Source organism: Centropristis striata, chromosome 10, assembly GCF_030273125.1.
Source record: "Centropristis striata isolate RG_2023a ecotype Rhode Island chromosome 10, C.striata_1.0, whole genome shotgun sequence".
Taxonomy (NCBI): domain Eukaryota; kingdom Metazoa; phylum Chordata; class Actinopteri; order Perciformes; family Serranidae; genus Centropristis; species Centropristis striata.
The window spans coordinates 20,344,809-20,365,155 of NC_081526.1; the positions used below are offsets into that span (position 1 = coordinate 20,344,809).

A 20,347-nucleotide genomic window follows, 5' to 3' on the forward strand; every position below is an offset into this window, starting at 1 on the left:
AGAGAGCCGATCTGGAGCCGCTTAAGACATTTTTCATGATAATGCAGAATTCACCAGCAGCCTCTTAACTCGCAGCAGCTCCGGTAAAGAACGCTGATTATGAATGATTTGTAGGAACAAGAATGGAAACGTTAATGTCTCAGGCAGAGGGAGCTGATTATTAAATAAACAGAGCAGCTCTCTCCTGACACCTGGTGGTGTGGAGAGGGATTTTCAAGCTCAATAAACTCTGAAAGGCTTCCATTAAGTGTTAAAATATGCAATAATTAAAGTTCTCCTGCAAAAAGCAGTTTATATGCATGTCAGAGTCAGGGTTCCTACGCCTTTTTAAATTCAAACACTTTGCAAGCATTGCAATGCACATTTTCAAGCTTTTCCAGCACCATACAACTGTGGTAAATAACATTTATAAACAGTACATACAGCTAATGGATTATTTCACTTTTTCATCACATTAAATTAGATGTTACTGTGCTATAAAATAAACAAAATTATGTTTTATCACAGCGTTCTACAGAAAAATGACAAATTACAACACAGCAAATGTGTTTTTCATGTTTCAAACGAATATTTTAGGGAGTTTCAGCACCATATTTCGAAATCCAGATTTTTTTTTTTCAACCTTGAAAATACCAACGCCATTAAATACAATTATTCTCAAGGATTTCCAGCACCTACAGTGTAAAGAAAAACATGTCTTTCTCATTGTTCAAAATCCTATTTATCCACCTATCCACTTTTAAAGTTTGATTTACTTATAAAGATCTCCACAAAGTTTATCTATAAAAAAGGGGAAAACTGGCACTTTTTCCCTCTTCATTAAGATAGTTTAATCACTAACTGCACTACCACGCACAAAACAAAGTGTTAGGATTGCTTGAGGAAAGTTACTTGTGTTTGAAAAGAAACAAAAACACCTTTATATTAATAATCGTCTTCAACATAAACATTTTTTTTTTGTTGATTGTGTTGTTGAATATGATGCATGTATTTTGGTTTTGTTCTCATGTCGTTGCCTTATGGTTCGATATCAGGAGAGAGATGACGGTCGATTATTTCACAAAGGATGTATAAGAGTCCAACTTTGAATTTTGTTGTTTGTCAGGCACTGTTTTACTTCAGAAAGGTGTAAATGCAAAAAAGCAAGAATCACCTGTTTAAGGAATACTTCACCCTTAAAAGAAACATTTTTGGGGGGAAGTATTCACCACAACACAAACACATTTCATTTACTCACCTAGAATTCTTGAAGAAAACTCTTGAACAAAGAATTCAAAAACGAATGAAACATAGTAGACCTTAATCCTAAATTAATTGAAGGAAATGAGGTTTAACAATGGCAAAACTGTAGTAAAATATTGTTCAATCTCTCACACAAATCCAAATCTTGTTCATCCAGTAGTTCCCAAAAGAAGAAAAATCGTATTATATACAACCCTTTCGCCACTACCATCTCCACTGGATTGTGCAGGGACTCTGCAAAGTTAAGGAAAATAATTTCAAAATCTTCAAGAATTCAAGGTTAAAACACGGGGAAGTATCTGATATACAAATGGTTTTCTGGTGAAGTATTCCAGCAGTTCCATTTAGGAATGAGTCAAGGTACGCAAACTGAGAAATAAGTGTTTATTTTGATTGCACAGGCTTAAAAGTTTCAGTAACAAGTGAAATGTGAAGCAGAATAAAACACTAATTAGATTAATTTACAGTGAGTGTGAGCAGCAGCAACGTGTTGATTATTGGACTACAGATAAAAAAGATTAGTCCTCAAGTATTTGCATAGGTCTATTTCACGCTTCATTAGCAGTAAAAAAAAACAAAAACAAGATATGTGGACTCACACTCAGGATGCAGAAAATACACAAAGGCATTCAGAGGCTCATTATGAGCTCCGGGGTCGTGTGTTTAAGTCGGCGCGGTGCCACGGGCTCTGGAGAGGAGCAGCTCTGTGCTCAGACAGGAGGCAGGTCACAGTGTTTCACAGATAAAGTGAGTCGGGCTGTTAATGAAACTGGAGAGAAAACAGGATTCTGTGCAGGTTTGACAGAATTTCTCCTCATTAAAAACACGAATACACTTGAGATTGATATGTAAAGTCTTTACGTGCTCAGAGCAGAAGCCACAGGTCGTGATTCACATTATTAAACAGTCTGAAGAATAATGAGTTTACAGGCTCTGCTGTCTGGATTCAGCTCACCTTCCTGCTGTGAATATGACAATTAAAACACAAATATCCACAAACAGAGCAGGGGAATTCATTTACTAATCAATGGATTATAATCATAATAAGAGTATGGTTGCATTCTATTTACTAGCTATTGAAAAGATAAAGATATTTTAACCAACTGTAGGTGAAATATCTTTAAGGCCTATTAGGTGCAGTAAATAGTATTTGTTTTTTACTATATCACACTATTTGGTGGGTAAGTATTTATAATCTGAATATTACACAAAAATATAGTTACTAGTGCTAATGCTTCTATTTCACACAATAATTAAAATTTTTTACTAGAGAATTTGCAGTGATTAAAAAAGGAGAGGAAAAAAAATTATTACTTGAAGTAAAGGATGGGTTTTAGTATAAAGTATTGACTAAAATTATTACTTCAGTAGTGAGTAGAATCAAAACTTCTCCAGTCACTTTGCAAGCATTTTTAAGCTTTTCTATCACCATACACTTGTGGTAAATAACATATTCATATACAGAACATACCGTAAATGAACCGTTTCACTTTTTCATCACATTAAATTTGACATTATGATGCAATAAACAACCAAAATTATGTTTCATAACAACATTCCAAGTAAAATTGATTGATGTTTCAAACTGTCACTGGTGCAAATGCTTCTATTTCATATAATCATTACCAAGTTTTACTAGATAATTTGCAGTGATTTAAAAAATAAATAAATAAAAAGTAATTATTTAAAGCAAAGGTTGGTTTCAAGTAAGTAGTATCAAAACTTCTTCAGTCAAATAACATTTGATACTTTTGTGCCCAGATCTGGTCGTGTGTAAAATAAATCTGGATGAGGTTTAATGCTGCTGGTGGCATTTCATGATATTAAATGTTTTTATTCACATGACGGGAATCGAATGAAATAGCAAAAAATGTTTCAAATGAAGTATTTCATTGGTTTCTGTAACACGTTAAGGCTACTGGTATCTTAAGCATTTATTTGACACCTGAAGTAGAAGAAATAATAAAGAAGAAATAATAATAGTACTCTAATTACTTGGTATTTATTGGGGAAATTTGTTGATTTACCAATAATGTATCATGAATTAACATTAAAATATATTTCTTAGAACACAACAGTTTCACTACTTGGATTTCTTCAAAACAAACATTTTGAAAAGGTTACCTTACATTTGGATATACATGAAAGAGTAATGAACAAGGTATTCATATTAGGGCATTTTAAAGTTAGAATATAGACTCACCGTCTGTGCTCTCTGTTGGAAAATCACCCGAAACAAATCATCAGAATTTCAGTTCTGTAATTTATTGCTTCTTATTGGCTCAGATATTTGCTGATACAAATAATCTGCAATTATCTGAACATTGGCTGATAATATTTTATCTGGCAGGCTCTATTTTATACCAGTAATGACTCCAGAATCACTTACTGGATTACTGTAATTACTGTACGAAACCATCCATCATATTATCCTTTTAAGAATTCCTTTTTAATTTTTTCTTGACAGTTTTTCCTATTTATTCATGTTTTGTCTTTGATTTTCTATAACTATGTTTATTGTTATGCACCAAAACAAAAAGGCATATTTCTTGTATTTAACCTACTTGGCAATAAACCTGATTCTATGTTAAACTATAAACATGATGGGTTATCCTGGATCACAGCTTCTCTTTTTCAGTGTACTTTCAAATAACAACAATCAGTGAAGATTAATAAAAATTATTTTTCATATTTTTTGTGTTTTTGAGGCACAATATTTAAAAAAAGATACTGAAGGATACAAAAAAATACAAAAAAGTTAAATACAGTTCAACAGTCTGGTGATTCTCAGTGGTTCTATTTGAGATTTAAAACAGTGATTTCAGCAGTTTTAAGGTAAAAGGACGTCCGGTGCTCCGTCTCTGCTCAGATCGATTGATTTGCCTTCAGCGAGGCTTTTAACAAGTTTGATTCAGGAGGCAACACACACTGCAGCTTTTCATTTGCCTTCTCACAGGCAGAGCTTTGACACAAAAGGCACTCTGAAGCACAGGCCATGTCCATGTTTATATGTTTTCATTCTTCAGACAAAAAAAAATTATTAAATGATTTCCATCCACGTGAATGTTTTAGCATCGTTTCAGAAATAACAAGAAACAAACTCATGTTAACATACCTGAAAACATATATCACATGGCCAGTTCTGGCCACAGCAATGGTCTGTAATGGCTCAAATAAAATCTTTCCTTCTGCACACGTAGCTTTGAAAAAAAGCAAAATGACTGACATGAACAACAAGGTCAGCAGCTCGTCTAATTCTTGATATGTGTTGAATCAAGGCTGAGGTCTGGACAGGAATCATAATAGTTAGTCAGTTATTGATCTATATCCATATCTATATCTATATAGATATATATATATATGTATCCATATAAATATATCGCAGGTTAAAATCCAGTTTGCTGCTCTTCTGTGTGGAGTTTACATGTTCTCCCTGTGTCAGTATGGTTCTCACCGGGTCCTCCAGCTTCCTCCCACAGTCCAAAAACATGCAGCTTAGGTTCAATTGGTGACTCTAAATTTCCTGTAGGAGTGAATGAGAGCGTGAATGGTTGTCTGCCTCTGTGTGTCAGCCCTGTGATAGCCTGGCGACCTGTCCAGGTGGCACCCCACTTCTTGCCCAATTCCAGTTGGGATCAGCTCCAGCCTCCTGCGACCCGAGTTCAGATACGTGGTTACGAAGATGATGTTGTTTGTTGTGTTTTGGAAAAGGGTCAGAATTAGAGGCTGACATTTTCTCAGGAATCCTAGTAACAGTAGGTCCATTTATAAATAATAATAGTCACTGACAGACTTCATACCTCCAAAAGTGTGAGAAACAGGGATCTAACAATTGGCCAGTTATAAGAAAAGCTGTACGGACCTCTGGACATTGTGTTTTTTTATGTTTTTATGTCCTTTGGGAAATGCATTTTGGATTTTAATACGCCAACAGCACGGGACAGGAGTCTTTGCTGATGACGGGACAGGTTATGACTGAAAGTGAAGCAAATCCACCAGTCTGCATTATAGTTTTCAAAAGTTACCATTTCTCCAAGTCAGGACTTAAACACATTCCGGAGTTTTCAAGAAGAAAAAGTGAAGGGAAACCTGGCCAATGTATTTTTTATGCTTTTGTGCCTGATAGAAAAGGCATTTTGGTACAAGATAAAACTTTTTGTGTTACTTTTTCATGGGATCATTGGGACTTAACAGGAGTTCTTTTGTCAGGATAGGATGGGACAAGAGTGAAAATACACTGTCATGATTGAAAAGCAGGAGGCGAATGCAAGAGTCTGCATTATAGTTCAGCCTGTATTCACTAAAACACAATCCAGAGTTTTCAGAAGTCTCTGTTTTAGGGGATTGCTGGAGTACTGTGGATAAAGTTATGTGTTCAAATGAAAACATATTAGTGTAGACGCAGCTTCAGTCTTTAGCTCTCAGTCTGATGTTTGTCTCAAACAATGAAAAGTCCTGCCTCACTTTCCATTTCTGACCTTTTCAGGATTCACACCAAGGTTTTCAGGGCACTCTGACCTTTCTGTTTCTCCCGCCCATTATTAACGTGCATCCTGTGGACAGGTCCTCGTCTCTATGTCCCCTCACAGCTCCACTGTCCGCAGGTGGCCGCGGGGGGAAACTGCGGCCAGCACGCTCTGAGGCAAACACTCAGACTGCTCCACTGTGCAGCCGCAACAAGACCAGTGGGGCTTCCCGGGGTGTCCTTTATGACCGTGACCACAACCTTTAAATCCTCCTGCAGCCAGAGACACGGGGAGGAAGACAGGTGGGCATTAGATAAAGAACAACTCTTTGGTTTGTAAGTCTTTCCAAGACAGAAGAGTGGTGAAGAGATAACACTTTAATCATTTAAAGAAGACATGTTTGATATCAATGTAGCTTATTATTATGCAATCAGAAAGAAGCATTTGTAGTATGCAACCAAGTACATTTACTCAAGTGCAATTTTGAAGTACTAATCTACATATTTAGATATTATATATATCAATATATGCATGTAATGCCTTTTTATATTTCGACTGGAAGCCAATATTTCACTTATATTTGGCAGTATTAGTTACTAGATAATTTGCAGATTCAGATAATTCATATCATAATAAAACAACAAAAAAATTATAAAATAATGCAGTACCCAGCTGTATATAATGTAGCTGAAATCACCTTTACCTGATGAAACATTAATTCGAAAAGTGCATTAAGTAAAGTGCAGATCTGTACATGGTGTGTCTCCCTCTCTGTCAAGATGGCAAAGAACAAAACTTGTATTAGTCTTGTATTTTAGTGGATCATAGCATATCTGGTATGGAACAAATCTGCAGATGCTCCTTTTCAAAATGACACCAAACTTTTTCAAATGATGTGATTTGAACCGTGACAAAGGCCAAAATTTGGACTGCAACAGACAAAGGAAATCTTTCTTTTATCCCTGTCAGGTTTATGCAGGGCCTAAATAATGATGACTACCTTTAATTGCGTCACTAATTATAATCTAGTGATTTTATACATGTTATCTTAAAAATGAGCCTTCTGCATCATTACCACTTTTACTTTTGGTATTTTTGTATATTTTCATGCTAGTACTTGAATTTAAGATTTTGAATGCAAGACTTTTATTTGTATTTTTTACATGGTAATGTCAATATTTTTACTGAAGTAAAAAGTCTGTATACTTGCATCACTGAAAAGTACACACAGGTTTTTAATAAGATTAAGACTAATTACTTTATTCATCCCACAATTCAACCTTTGCATTTAACCCATCTTTTTTTACACACAAGTGAACACACCATGCAAGGAGCACTGGGGAGTTAGGTGCATTGCTCAAGGGCACACTTCAGTCCTTGACCAGTCAGTCCTGGGATTCGAACCGGTTTACACCAGTTACAAACCTGATTCCTAACCTCTATACCACGGACTGCTCTCTATACATGAAAAATATTATTCAGTTCAAAGAAAATCATCCTCCAAGATATTCTCATCATCAATTTCTGAAAACTGTCACCATCTACAATCCATCATTCCTTTTCTACTCATTCATCACTTTGTGGAAACGCTGAGTTTAGATGGAGACAGAAATTATGTTGGTGATAATGACAGGGAGAGTTTCTCGGTGAGAAAATTGAGCCTCCTTTCTTAAAATATCTTTTGGCTGCATAATTCCAAAAGGAAATAAACCAAAAAAGCTTGATAGCTTGATAGCTTTTTAAAGAAGTGAAATTTAGCCTTTCTGGGGTTTATTTAAATGCAATAAACCGCACATGGAGACTAAAGATCAGAAACGAAACCTTTTTCTCTCAAATAACCGATGATAGTAATAAATTGTTCATCCGTCTGTTTTTCTTCTCCAAGTGTGCGATTTTTCTGGGTTTCTTTATTGTGAAAAACTGAATGAAAACTGTCTTTCTGCTCAGATATTTTTAAAGTCCTCTCTGTGTACCTGGCATGGTTCCTGCACAGCCACAGCGAGCCTCTTTGGCTCCTCCACTGGAGCAGAAAGAGCAGCAGTGAAACGTCCCGCTGTGGCGCCTCAACTTCCTCTTCACGTTCAGAGGAAACGGAGAACCCTGCAGGATGAGACGGGGAAGAATCAGCGAGCCGGTGTGTGTGTATGTGTGTGTCTGAGTGTTTTGACATTAAATCAGAACAGAAAAGCGGCCACAGTCTGACAACTCAAACTGTCTTTTTCACTTATGAAGCATCCCAGGAAGGAAATTTAACATCAGAGTTGTCACAGACAGCCAGTGTAATTTAGTTTTTGCCTGAAGAGAATTTTGTCCGCATTGATTTAATGTGTCAGGATGATGTTAACAGCCCTGAGGCGCTGCGTTGTGAGCTGCCGGCAGCAACACCACACCTCAGTCCAACTTTATATTCATCTATTCTAACATGCTGCAAAACATCAGTAACAACAGTTAATAAAACAATATCTGCTTTGAGAAAGAAAAACTGCATTCACTGCATTGTTACTGAATTGCTTTTGTACCTTGACGTGTTGAGCTTTGACACAAACCCACACTGAGTAGGCTCCAGGTTCTTCAGGTGTGTATGAAACACTGTAGGATCCATCGCTGTTGTCAACCACTGTTGTCTCCACCAAGCTGAAGGAAAACAAAACACATCTTCTTGTTAATTAACCCTCTATCCCCAACATTCTGCTGGCTGGATGTTTCCTTTGAAAAATTGCCAAAAATCCGCTCTTTATCATAGAAAGGAACTGTAAAAACAGGCACTATCGTCTGAAGTCCAACTTTCTGACGGTCCTTTGAACAAATCATTGGTTACAATAGTTTCAACTAAAAAAAGTAACCAAAACTAAGCTTAAAAGTGTAATAAATAAATATATCTCTCACTTTATTCTACATATCTCATTTTCATGTCTCTAAAATAAAGCGTTTGCACTAAGTCCTGTAAAAAGATTAAATTCTTCCCCTCAGCGACACTATGAAGGCATGATTAATTCCGCTGAGACGAACAGTCACTTGGCTAATATTCACTGAAAATCTGTTTACACAGAGCAGAGAGGAGAGGACAGGAGAGGCTGAAAACATGCAAATCGTTTAATATGTATAGCATGTGGAGATGTGAAGAGGACATCTATGAAACTTGTGGGCACTCCATTTTAAAAAAAGAATAATTTATCCTAGAAATTAAACGTATGTTTTATGTCATTATATGTTATTCTGCACAAAGGACTATTTTGCGTTGTTCCCACTTCTAGCCATGATTGAGCTGATTCCATAAAGCTGCAGGACTTATATATGTATGCATTATATATATTTTATATATTGTATTGAAATACTAGGACACATTGAGTAAAACGTAAAAAGAGCCAAAACAGCAGATAAGACAGAGATAACGCAAGTGAATATCAACTCTGCTGTACAGAATTTAAAGCTGGGGTCGGCAGTTTTCAGGAAAAGAGTAACATGTACGTACATATGTTTTGTCCACGTTTGCTTCTTAAGTTCTTTGTAAATGAAATAGACTTGACACAGCCTGGTGCTGGCTGCACTAGATGTGATCAAGGTAAACACCAGGAGGGTGGGTGTGAGTCACTATGGTTTAATAATGCACACCTCTCAGATTACATGCTGCAAATGAAACACATGGCACCTTCGCAGGGCTGTGACAGTTAATAAACTTAAGATAAGGCGGTCATGCACAGTGAATAACTGATGACGGTGAGTATGAGAGATTAATCAGACATTACTCTTCCTGGCAATGACATTAACAGAATAAAACAACCTTGTCCGCTTGAAGTATGTTTTATTAAAGTGAAACATGTTTAAAACGGTGCGGCTTCTCCAATTTAATCAACACTGACACCAAAACTGCAGCCTGTGGCTAGAGGGTCAATAATAATCCTTCTAAAGAAAGAATAAAATAAAACCTCACTGTGCCCTGATAAAAAATGCAACTTCTACTTCTAAAAAGGTTCATTGTTACCACAGTGGTGTGTCCAGACTTTAAAGTTAATTTAAAGTTTTATTATCTACCTGGCCTGAGCTCTCTTACTTGGTGATTCAACATATACTTTTTCTGAACTTATTTGAAATATACTTTCCATCTCTTAAAAGACACAGTTAACCATCGCATCCTCCTCTCTCCTCTCTCTAAAATGGGCATCTCTAACTTGGCTCTTTCCTGGTTTGATTCCTACCTGACAGGACGCTCATTCAGTGTATCCTGTCGTGGACAGTTGTCAACTTTGCATCGCCTCACCACAGGGGTTCCCCAGGGCTCAGTGCTGGGGCCCCTGCTATTCGCTATCTACACCACCTCTCTGGGTCAGATTATCCGCTCACATGGCTTTTCCTATCACTGCTATGCAGATGACACTTGGCTCTATCTGTAATTTCCTCCAGATGACCCCTCTGTCTCTGCACGGGTCTCTGACTGCCTCTCAGACATTGCCACATGGATGACGGCACATCACATCCACCTCCACCTCCCTGCTAAACCTACAATACACCATGATATCAACATCAAAATTGACTCCCTGTGTCTCGCCCCCACCAGGGTGGTGAGAAACTTAGGCGTGATGATTGATGACCAACTCACCTTTTCCAGTCACGTCACCTCAGTTTCCCGGTCATGCCGCTTTGCACTTTACAACATCAGAAAAATCAGACCTTACCTAACTCAACATGCCACTCAACCCTTGACACAAGCTGTCGTCATCTCAAAACTTGAATACTGTAACGCTCTCCTGACAGGCCTGCCAGCCTACACAGTAAAACCGCTTCAGATGATCCAGAACATGGCAGCGCGCCTGGTCTACAACCAGCCAAAAATGTCACACCGCTGCTTATCAAGCTCCACTGGCTACCTGTTGCAGACCGCATCAAATTCAAATCTCTAACGCTGGCCTACAAAGTTGTCTCCGGTACTGCATCCAGCTACTTGAACGCCCTAATACAGGCATACGCCACCTCTCTTCTAATGGCTCTTATTGAACTATACCTTGAATGTTCCCTTGTGTTCTGTTAGTCATTTTGGATAAAAGCGTCTGCTAAATGACTAAATGAAAATCTCCCGTAAATCGCAATAACTATTTTTCGAAAAAGACAAAAAACACCTCAAGCGAGTGTAAAAACTATTATGCACATTTTTGAGTTTTATCGAATTTTGGTGTTTCCATCAAGCTTTTCTCATGCGAATCATCAACATGCGCATCAAAATTTGTTGATAGAAACACCACTACTGACACTCACCAGTTCTTCTTCTCTTTGTGAACGATGCTGACCAGAACATGATCTCCACCTCTCTCCACCTGCTCCCCAGCAGAGTCTCGGCACACCAGGGTGAAGCTGCCCTGCTGACCCTCCCGGCCCCTCTGCAGACCTGGCGGTTAGAGGTCAGGCCATGAGGATGTGCTGACATACACACATATTATTACATATACACACAGCATTACATCAATGCATAATGACGATATATAGACTAATGTGTGTGCTGACAAGACTGACATGCAAAAAATAATTAATTAAAAATAGAAGCAGAAACACAGTCACACACACAGATGGAGAAACTTAGAAGAACTTCTCTCTGGTCCCACATCATATCACCAAAAAAGAAGCACTTCATCACTGAGACACACCACAAACCGGAGACACTTTGTCTTGCGTCCCTACAGACTGCAGAGACACATCATCTCACCCTCAAAACAACCTCCTGCTGCCTGCTGACATCGACACTTTCTCCCTCAACATATGGCGTCTGAGTGTGACTGCAGGCACAGCTGAGCTGCAGTGCTGCTGACCACGGTTTATCCAAAATCCTCACATCATTATTTAGTGTTTCATTAACTTGTAGCGAGGTGCTGTGGGGACACAGTCGTAAAGATATTCATCAGCTGTTGTCTTGTTAAAGCCAACATCGTTTGTGTTCATATCAGTGATTTATGTTGCTTTGCATTTCCTTGTCAGACTCCATTAGCTGCTGGATAACTAATGATCCGACATTGTGAATTCATCTGTTATTACTCAGATACTTTTCCAGTAGCTGCAAGAGATCTGTTTATATACCGCTGAAACCAATTCAGTTTCTACTCCATCTGTTATTACTACAATACTTACAAAATCCTTATTACAAATATTACGGTTTCTGAAGCTATGGATGCTAATAGCAGCCTTTGTCAATTGGCACTTGGTGCTTTGGTCTCTGCTGCAGTTTTGTACTGGACCTGTGAGTCTAATCCATGAGAAGACTTATTTCAATTAGAAGACACCAGTCTGTGAATTTGTGTTTGTCGGGACAGTAAAAGTCAGTAGCTTCAGAGAAAATACAAGTGTGCACACGAAACAGACCCAACACACACAATTGTAAAGTATTTATTAAATTGCTCACTTAATTCCTGTCCTATAGCCATTTAGTACACTTGGAGTCGCATTTCGTCTGGTATCAACAGTAGCTCATGGTGGCTAATTGTAGCTAGCCACTATTGTGCAGCAAAAGACACAAAGTTACAGAATATGAACATGAGCGCAATGAAACCACTTTGTATGGCCTTGTTGCCAAGGGTGCTATATAGATATCTTTATAATCTTTTTTTAATAAAGAATGTCTTTATCTTTTTTTATGTAATTAAAAGCCTTAAACACTAATTGTGTAACCACACAGATGATCTAATTAATTCATCTTTATTTAATTGACATTTCTCAGACTTTCCTGTTAGCTTAGGATGGAATAAATTACGCTACCTCAATCCATTAACTGTTATATATATATATATATATGTATACAGTGTATACACGAGGATTTTTCTTTAAATTTCTGTTACTTTTACTCAGACAAAGGCGTCAGTGCATTAATTACTACCGCTGCCATCATTAAAACCTCCTGCTACAACTCGAATTACTATCATCTGGACCATTAGTCTATTACTACTATCAGTGCTGCTGCTAATGGCTGTGAATTAACTGTAAATGTATTTGTGTGTGCTCTCTAAGCCGAGTACGAAGCAGCTGTCAGTGTTACAGACGCAGCTGTTCTGACCCACATTCCACCTGTGCTGCCGTCCAAATCCACCTCTTCAAACCCCTCTTATCACACAGAGAGAGAGAGGGGGGATAATCTACGGTAAGCCTGTGTGATTTCTGCTTTCTAATAGTCAACACGGGAATCTGGCCTTCATCTGGCCCCTTAAATGAAAGAGTCAAGCTGCGTGAAGACGATGAAAGTTAACTGAGGAGAGACATCAACTTAAAGCTGGTTCAGCTGATGAGTCGATACTGTGGATTTATACAGCACAAACATACAAAAAAAAGAAGAAGAAGGGTAAACACGGAGAGGAAGTGTGGATAAATGGAGAGTTAACTACAAACACAGGCGAGCACCCAAACAAACGCTTGACACAAAACACGGCTGACATTTTGACAAACACTACAACAATCCACTGTGACACCCAGAGGACTCAGCGGAGCAGTCCTTATTTGCAGAGGTTTTCCATTTCCCACACAGGTAAACACGACTTAAAGTCTTTCATTCAGACAAGCTGCTACAACTCTGTGTGGGTGTGTGGGTGTGTATTCTTGCTCTTCCTACATAGTGAGGACTGTAGTTTTTAACCAACAGAGTGAGGACACTTTTGGGCAGTGAGGTCTTTGAAGGAAGTTGAGGGTGAAGAGCTGGTTTTAGGTTTAAGGTTACAATCAGGTTTAGGGTAGGGTTAGGGTAAAGGGGTAGGTAATGCATTATGTTATTCAGTGTCCTCATAAAGATCAAGTACAAGAATGCATGTGTGTGTGTGAGAGTTCTTGCACTTCCAACATAGTGAGGACCGCAAGATTTTTTTGTGGCATTTTTCATGCTTTATTTGATAGTGACAGAATGGAAGGGAAGACATGTGGCAAAGAGACCTCGGGCCGAATTTGAACCCGGGTCCACTGTGGCCTGCAGTTTAAACCAACAGAGTTAGGACATTTTTGGAAATTGAGGTCCTCACTTCCTCAAAGGCCTGTTTGAGGGTTAAGACATATTTTAAGGTTAAGGGGACCATAAGGTTTACGTTAGGATTAAGACATTCAGGCTAAACTTTTGCTTTCACTCAAGGTTGTGTGCTCTGTGGCTTTAAACTGCGGCAGCATTGTACACGAAGCAAGGCAAAAGACGTGAGTGAATCTGGGGTTGGCATTACAAACTACAACAGATAAATAATATCAATTCTGGCTTTAAAAATGAACGAATGAATCAATTATGGGTTATGGATATTTCCCCCCTTATTTGTGTTCATTTAGATGTTCATAGACTGTCAGACAGAAAGGAGAATCTTACTGTGTGTGCGTGTGTGTGTGTGTGTGTGTGTGTGTGTGTGTTTTAGTTCCATCATGAAACCCTGGAGGTTGAACTATTATTTCTGCCACTCGAAAATGTCCTGTAGCCACTTGCAATGTCACTTGTAGGTTTTCTCTCTTTTACAGTGTGTGTGTGTGTGTGTGTGTGTGTGTGTGTGTGTGTGTGTGTGTGTAAACATCCCCTCGCTACCTTCAGGCCTGTTCAGTCTCCTCAACATTCCTTCTGCCCCGCAGGAATTCTCTGAGTCTTTGAGTCAAAGCACCGAGGAAGGTAACAATAGTTATTAGCTGCTCCAGGAGTCTCCCTTCTCCTCACCAGACTACCTCCACCCTCCCACCAGCCAACTTCTCCCACAGGCTGATCTCTAGAAACAGTTCTGGTTTTCCTGCCAGGCTTAACAGCACTGTAGAAAATAAATATCTCATAATAAAATCCTAATAACCTATGCATCCACTGCTTTAAAGTCAAAAAACTGAAATGATCGTATTAAAAACAGTAGCAATTTTAAAGATACAACCATTGCCAAACACTTCATCCTTAAAATATTTGATTTTGCAATTTATTCCAGGACATTATCTTCAATATTAACCTGATAAAGATAAAATAGCTTTGTAAGTTCTTAGGATCAAATTGTTCTAGAGTATATTTCAGTAAGTGGTGCAAAAAAACAAGAAAAAACATCTTTAGAAAGAACAAGTGGAGGGAAAAAAACAGAGAAAATGACTCTTAAAACAGAAGATTTTTTAATTAGGGCTAGTTTACCTTCACCTTCGATGGTGCACTTGCTGAGGTCCACTGTCTTGGAGTTAATGACCCCGATCACTGGGTATCCGTCCACCTCCCCTGCCGGCACTTTGGCTATGAAGCAGATACCGTTGCCGTCATCGGGGGCAACGGCTGCCGGGTGGGGGTTGTAGCCGCTCTCCGCCAGGCTGGTCAGCCTCCTCAGGGTCACCCCTTTGGCGCTGAGGATCTCTGTGTCCGAGCCACACATCAGCAGTCTCTCTGCGAACTCCACGCCGCCGCCGATATCCAGCAGAGCCTGCTGCAGCTGCGCCCTCTGCAGGTGGAGCTGGTTCCTGCGGGACAAAGACACGGTGAATAATCTTCCATGCACGCTATGAAGAGGTTTTTCTGCACGGTAAACCACAGAAACCTCTTTGTATCTTTAAATGTGAAATACTGTAGGATGTGTATTTTTCTGTGGCAATACAGCATGCCTAATGTTCCCTGAAATAAAAGAGCAGGTGGTTGGGTTATTGTCTCATCACGCTCTTCTCTCACCTTTTAAAAATGGCCTTATTTTCCAAAGATCATTGATTTTTTGACTGCATAATTGCACTTTTTATTAATATTCTGCAACACTCATAAGGTGCAGGCAGTGTGGCTTTCAGCTTGCACTGTCATGGTTAATTTACAACAGATAATAGTTTTTTTCCCCCAGAAATAATAACATTAACCACATGGACTCTATCAGCTTCACTACTTTTTAACCTGGACCCATATTTTCCCATATTTCTGTGTCAAAGCGACAAATGGCAAGGCAAGGGAAGGCAAATCTATCTATAGAGCACATCTCACACACAAAAGCAACGCAAAGTGCTTTACAGATTGCACACAAACAAATTGCAAATGATAAAAAACATAAAACAAAACAGGCAAAAGCACATAGAATAAGAACAATAAAAAGAAGCATGCAAAAATACAGTAAAAAATTTAAAATGAATCTAAAAACGAGAGAATAAAAACAATAAGACTAGGAAAATTAATTTAAAGCAATGGTAAAAATATCGGGTATTTAGCTTCAGCTTAGCTTGACCAATTTCCTAAACATGTTTAGTTACTTAGACTTAAAAACATGGGAAATAGAAAGCAGGTTGAAGAACACTGTTTTAAGGTCCTCCTGTTTAACACCCTGAGATGCAATTCCAATCTTAATAATAAGTGGATCATATGTTAAACTTGAGGTTGAAATTCGGCAAAACACTCACTCAAGTTAGCTACTTTGCAAAGTAAGAAAGTTTATAAAAAATGAGTCATAATATGTCAAACTGTTTCACAACTTTTGTTATTCTCTGAAGAAATGTTCAGAAAGGTCAGAGGTCAGGAGCAGCTACTTCAATCTTTCAATTGCTTTGAACCCAGAATAAAAATATAAATCTTAAATGACAACTTTTACCCAGAGCATTACATGGAGGAATGAAACGTGTGTTTTCTTTGAAAGAGCCAAAAATACACAGTTTATTGCGGAAAGAAACTGAAAAAAGGCATTAATTAAGTCAGTATTTGAACTCTCCGCTGGTCCCGGAATGGATAATGAGTTACAGAAGTTTGCGTTAGAAGAAGTAACCAAAACAAAGCTTAAAATTGTGATATTTCAGTCAAGATCACTTTATTCTACATGTCTCATACAAAAGGTCGCCACAAATAAAGCATTTGGAATAACTAGATCCTGTTAAAAACATTAAACGTGACAAATATTCACTGAAAATCTGTTTGCTCGGAGCTGAGAGGAGAGGACAGGAGAGGCTGGAAACGTGACAATAGTTCAATCTGTATAACATGTGGAGATCCAATTTCCCTCCCCCTCAATATTCGTGACACTTGTATGCACTTGGAAAAGTGTTGAATATATATATAAATTAAATTTTATTCCATTTAAAAAAACTTGGCTTTGTCCACAGAAATGTTGGTCTTGTCTTACCTGCGTTGGACGCGGAGCTCCTCCAGGCGGTGCAGCAGAGACAGACAGTGTGCCTCCACAGCGCTGGCATATGCTCGTGCAAACGCCCTCACCTCGTTCGCTGTTGCATCTACACGAGCCTGCAAAGCCTCCTGGGATACCTCCACCTGTGACAGAGTGGAAACACAGAATCTTGTTTAAAAAAATAAGGTGCTTAATATTTACCATGTGTTACCAAAGCTCTTTATTAAACTAAAGCAAGGGGGAGTGCCCCTGTGAGGGTTCTTGCCGATTGGTATGCCCATCAGCAGATGCACATCAAATGGGGGGGTAGCATATCTGCCCATTTAGAGTATCCAATGGTGTTAGGCAGGGAGGAATTGTGTCCCCCGTCTTATTTAATTTATATATGGATGAGCTGTCTAGGAGACTGAATGGTTGCAACACTGACTGACTGATTGGTGGCATGCTGGTGAATCATCTTATGTATGCAGATGACCTTGTTACTATTAGTCCGAGTGGTGCTGGGCAGCAGGAGCTTCTCAATATATGCTCTGACTATGGTGTCGAATTTGATATAAAATATAATTCCAGCAAAAGTGCTGTTTTAATATGCTGAATGAAACAGGATAAAAGGCTTAATTTCCCTGTGTTCAAACTATCCAATAATTGGATGATGATGATTAATTAATGATGATGATGACATATACAGACAGTGTTGTAAGCTATATGCACAGGCAAACTCCAAAGCACATAAGTTTAGCTGCTGTTCTACTCAAGTTAAAGTGTCTCTGTTCAAAGCTTACTGCACACCTCTCTTTACTGCCCATCTGTGGTCTTCTTACAAAAAAACAGCATGCAGAAGTTACAAGTTGCCTACAAGGATGCAATGAGAATTTTACTCAAGGTTCCCAGAGGAGGGAGTGCTAGTCAGATGTTTGTATCTGTAGGAGTTAGCACACAGAAAGCACTTTTAAGAAATTTATTGTTTAAGTTTAAGCAACATCTGGATGAGTCCACCAACAGTATCATAGTGGTACTGTCAGATGCCTTTGTGAGCTGCTCCAGGTACACATCCACACTGAGTACATTGGCTGAAATGTCTGTATGTATTTTAACTCTTGTATTTGTTTTTCTTCTTGTTTGTTTGCTTGTCTTGTTTTGTTTGTTTTTATCTGTCCTGTCTTGCGCCTTTTGGACATGAGTCTGGCAAATAAACTGAATTGAATTGATTTACCAAAAAAAGTGAGGGTGGTTGTATTTCTGTGTCACCTTCTGCAGAGATTCCTTCAGACGCTCCGTCCGAGGTCTCAGGTGCAGCGTGACCAGCTCCCGAATGCGGTCACCATGACGATCGATGACATCGTGGGTGGGGCAGCAGCGGTGGTCGCGGTGCAGCGTGGCGGCGCACTCCAGGCATATGGGCAGGTCGCAGGGCTGACAGAAGAGCCGCAGCTCCTGGCCCGGGTGGAAGGAGCAGAGGACGGGACGGCACAGGCGACCTCGAGACTTCAGCTCCTCCAGACACTGAACGGAGTGAGACGCTGTCCGCTTCTGACGCCTGCAGGAGGAGAGAAGATACTCATTTATTATTCACACATGCCAGGGCAATGCTGGAATAGATATATAAATACAAAATAAATAAATAAAAACAATTTTTAAAATGTTGTGTAAAACACCTTGAATCTTGTATTTTTTGTAATTTAATCTCATTATTATGTTTTTATTTTTATTTTTTACCATTATCAAGTTGGTTATAATTTCACTCTTATTTTGCATTAATTACATGGCATCCTTCTATCCCAGTTTTGATGTTCTTCATATGTCCATGGAGCATGTAATGTTCACATTATGGTAAAGTGAATTTAACAGTCCATCCTAATCATTATGTTGTTTAATCTTTTTTAATGTTCATTCTGTCAATTTTTAAGCAGGTGATGTACAGATAAAGTTTGTTATCAATAGAATTATTATTTCATGTGTGGCAGAGAATAGAATAGAATTAAGTCTATATATTAACCTGAGAATACAATAGACTAGAATAGAACAGTAAAGACTAGACTAGGATATTATAGACTAGAACAGAATATACTAGACTAGAATATACTAGACCAGACTAGAATATACTACAATAGAATACACTAGAAGAGAATAGAGTAAACTACAATAGAATAGAACAGAGTCTACATGTGCACCTGGTAGCAGAATAGACTAGAACAGAACAGAATATCGCCACACTGTTAAAATAAGCGGTTTTTTTTTTGCCTAAATCATCTCATGACGCCGGCCACCTATGGTAAAATCGCCTACATCCTCAGTTGATCAGATCATGTGATTTTACCCCTTTAACATCATCACTTCTAGAGGGAGATTGTTTAGTTATCAGTTTAGTTTATCAGTGATTTATTGTTGACACTAATATTGGTAATACTTTACTCTAAGGTGTCTACATAAGAGTGACATGAGCGTGTCATAAACATGACATGGGATGTGTCATGAACATTAATGACAATTTGAAGTAACATTAATGATCATGATACTTGTCATGTCATGTTTCTGACAGGCTTGTGTGACTCTTATATAGACATCTTCAAAATAAAGTCTTACCATATCTTGCTTAAGTCACAAAGGCATGTTCAAAAAATTGTCTAAGTCATTTATTTCTCTTAAGTTACATAATTTACACACAGTGTTATTACTATGCCAATAGCCATCCTTTGTTACATCCTTTTTGAGTGAAATGATCAATAAATGTCATACGTTACACTTTTGGTGAAGTTTTTTTGTGTTTCCTGCAAAACTTGAAAAAATGAGTCAGGCGATTATTTTAACAGGGTGACGATATAATAGAACAGACTCCAACAGAATAGAATAGAGTAGAATAGAATAGAAGACTCTACCTGTGCGCCTGGCAGCAGAACGCGCACAGGTTGACGGAGCAGACGTCGCAGCGGTTCTCGGCGCCTGTTTCGCCGCACAGGTCGCATCCCAGCGGGCCGTCGGTCACCAGGGTCTCCAGGAACACTTCGTCCAACGCCAAGTGGTCGGTGCTCAGTCCGGCCGGTCCCGACGGAGGAAGGTCCACCTCGGAGTCGCAGTCAGGGCAGAGCACCGTGACGGTGACGGCGGCCCGGTCCTCCCCCGCCGCTTCGCCCCGGCTGCTGCTGCTGCTGGTTTCCGCGTCGTCCCGTTGGCTGCGAGAAGAGAAGGGCTCCAGCTGGCCGACACAGTCTGAGCAGAAGGTGTGCAGGCACGGGAGGATTTTCGGGTCCCGGTACAAGCGTTTACACACGTTACAAACCGCTCTGGGGTTCACAGAGACTCCGTTGTGTTCATGCTTCGAACCTAACGTCGGCTGCGGCGTGTTTTTCTTCTCCTCACACTCAGACATTGTGTGTTTGTGTTGACTTCTGGTGCCAAAAACAAACCAGTAAATGCAACCGAGCTCCAAAAAAAACAAACCCGTCAGGACTGAAAGAAAACTTCTTTGGAACTTACTTTCTGCATAACACGTTAAACACTAAAGCAGCAGATGTATACCTTGTGCTTAAAACACTTCAATTTAAAATCGCTGGTTAAATCCCACCGGGAAGTCCTACTTTTCTTTGGGAGAAGTTGGCTGCG

General features: G+C 39.1%; 1 protein-coding gene across 1 annotated transcript; it reads right to left on the reverse strand.

Annotated features, from left to right (window-relative positions):
- Positions 1 to 1,644: 1,644 nt before the first annotated feature.
- On the reverse strand, positions 1,645 to 20,123 carry trim45 (tripartite motif containing 45). The gene is made up of 8 exons (XM_059343380.1): positions 19,624 to 20,123; positions 17,996 to 18,284; positions 16,745 to 16,890; positions 14,803 to 15,119; positions 10,959 to 11,088; positions 8,228 to 8,342; positions 7,682 to 7,808; positions 1,645 to 5,980 (listed from the first exon to the last, which is right to left on the reverse strand). The coding sequence occupies exons 1-8, from the start codon at positions 20,112 to 20,114 to the stop codon at positions 5,826 to 5,828; spliced, it is 1,770 nt and encodes a 589-aa protein (XP_059199363.1). The 5' UTR covers positions 20,115 to 20,123; the 3' UTR covers positions 1,645 to 5,825.
- Between the last annotated feature and the right edge of the window lie 224 nt (positions 20,124 to 20,347).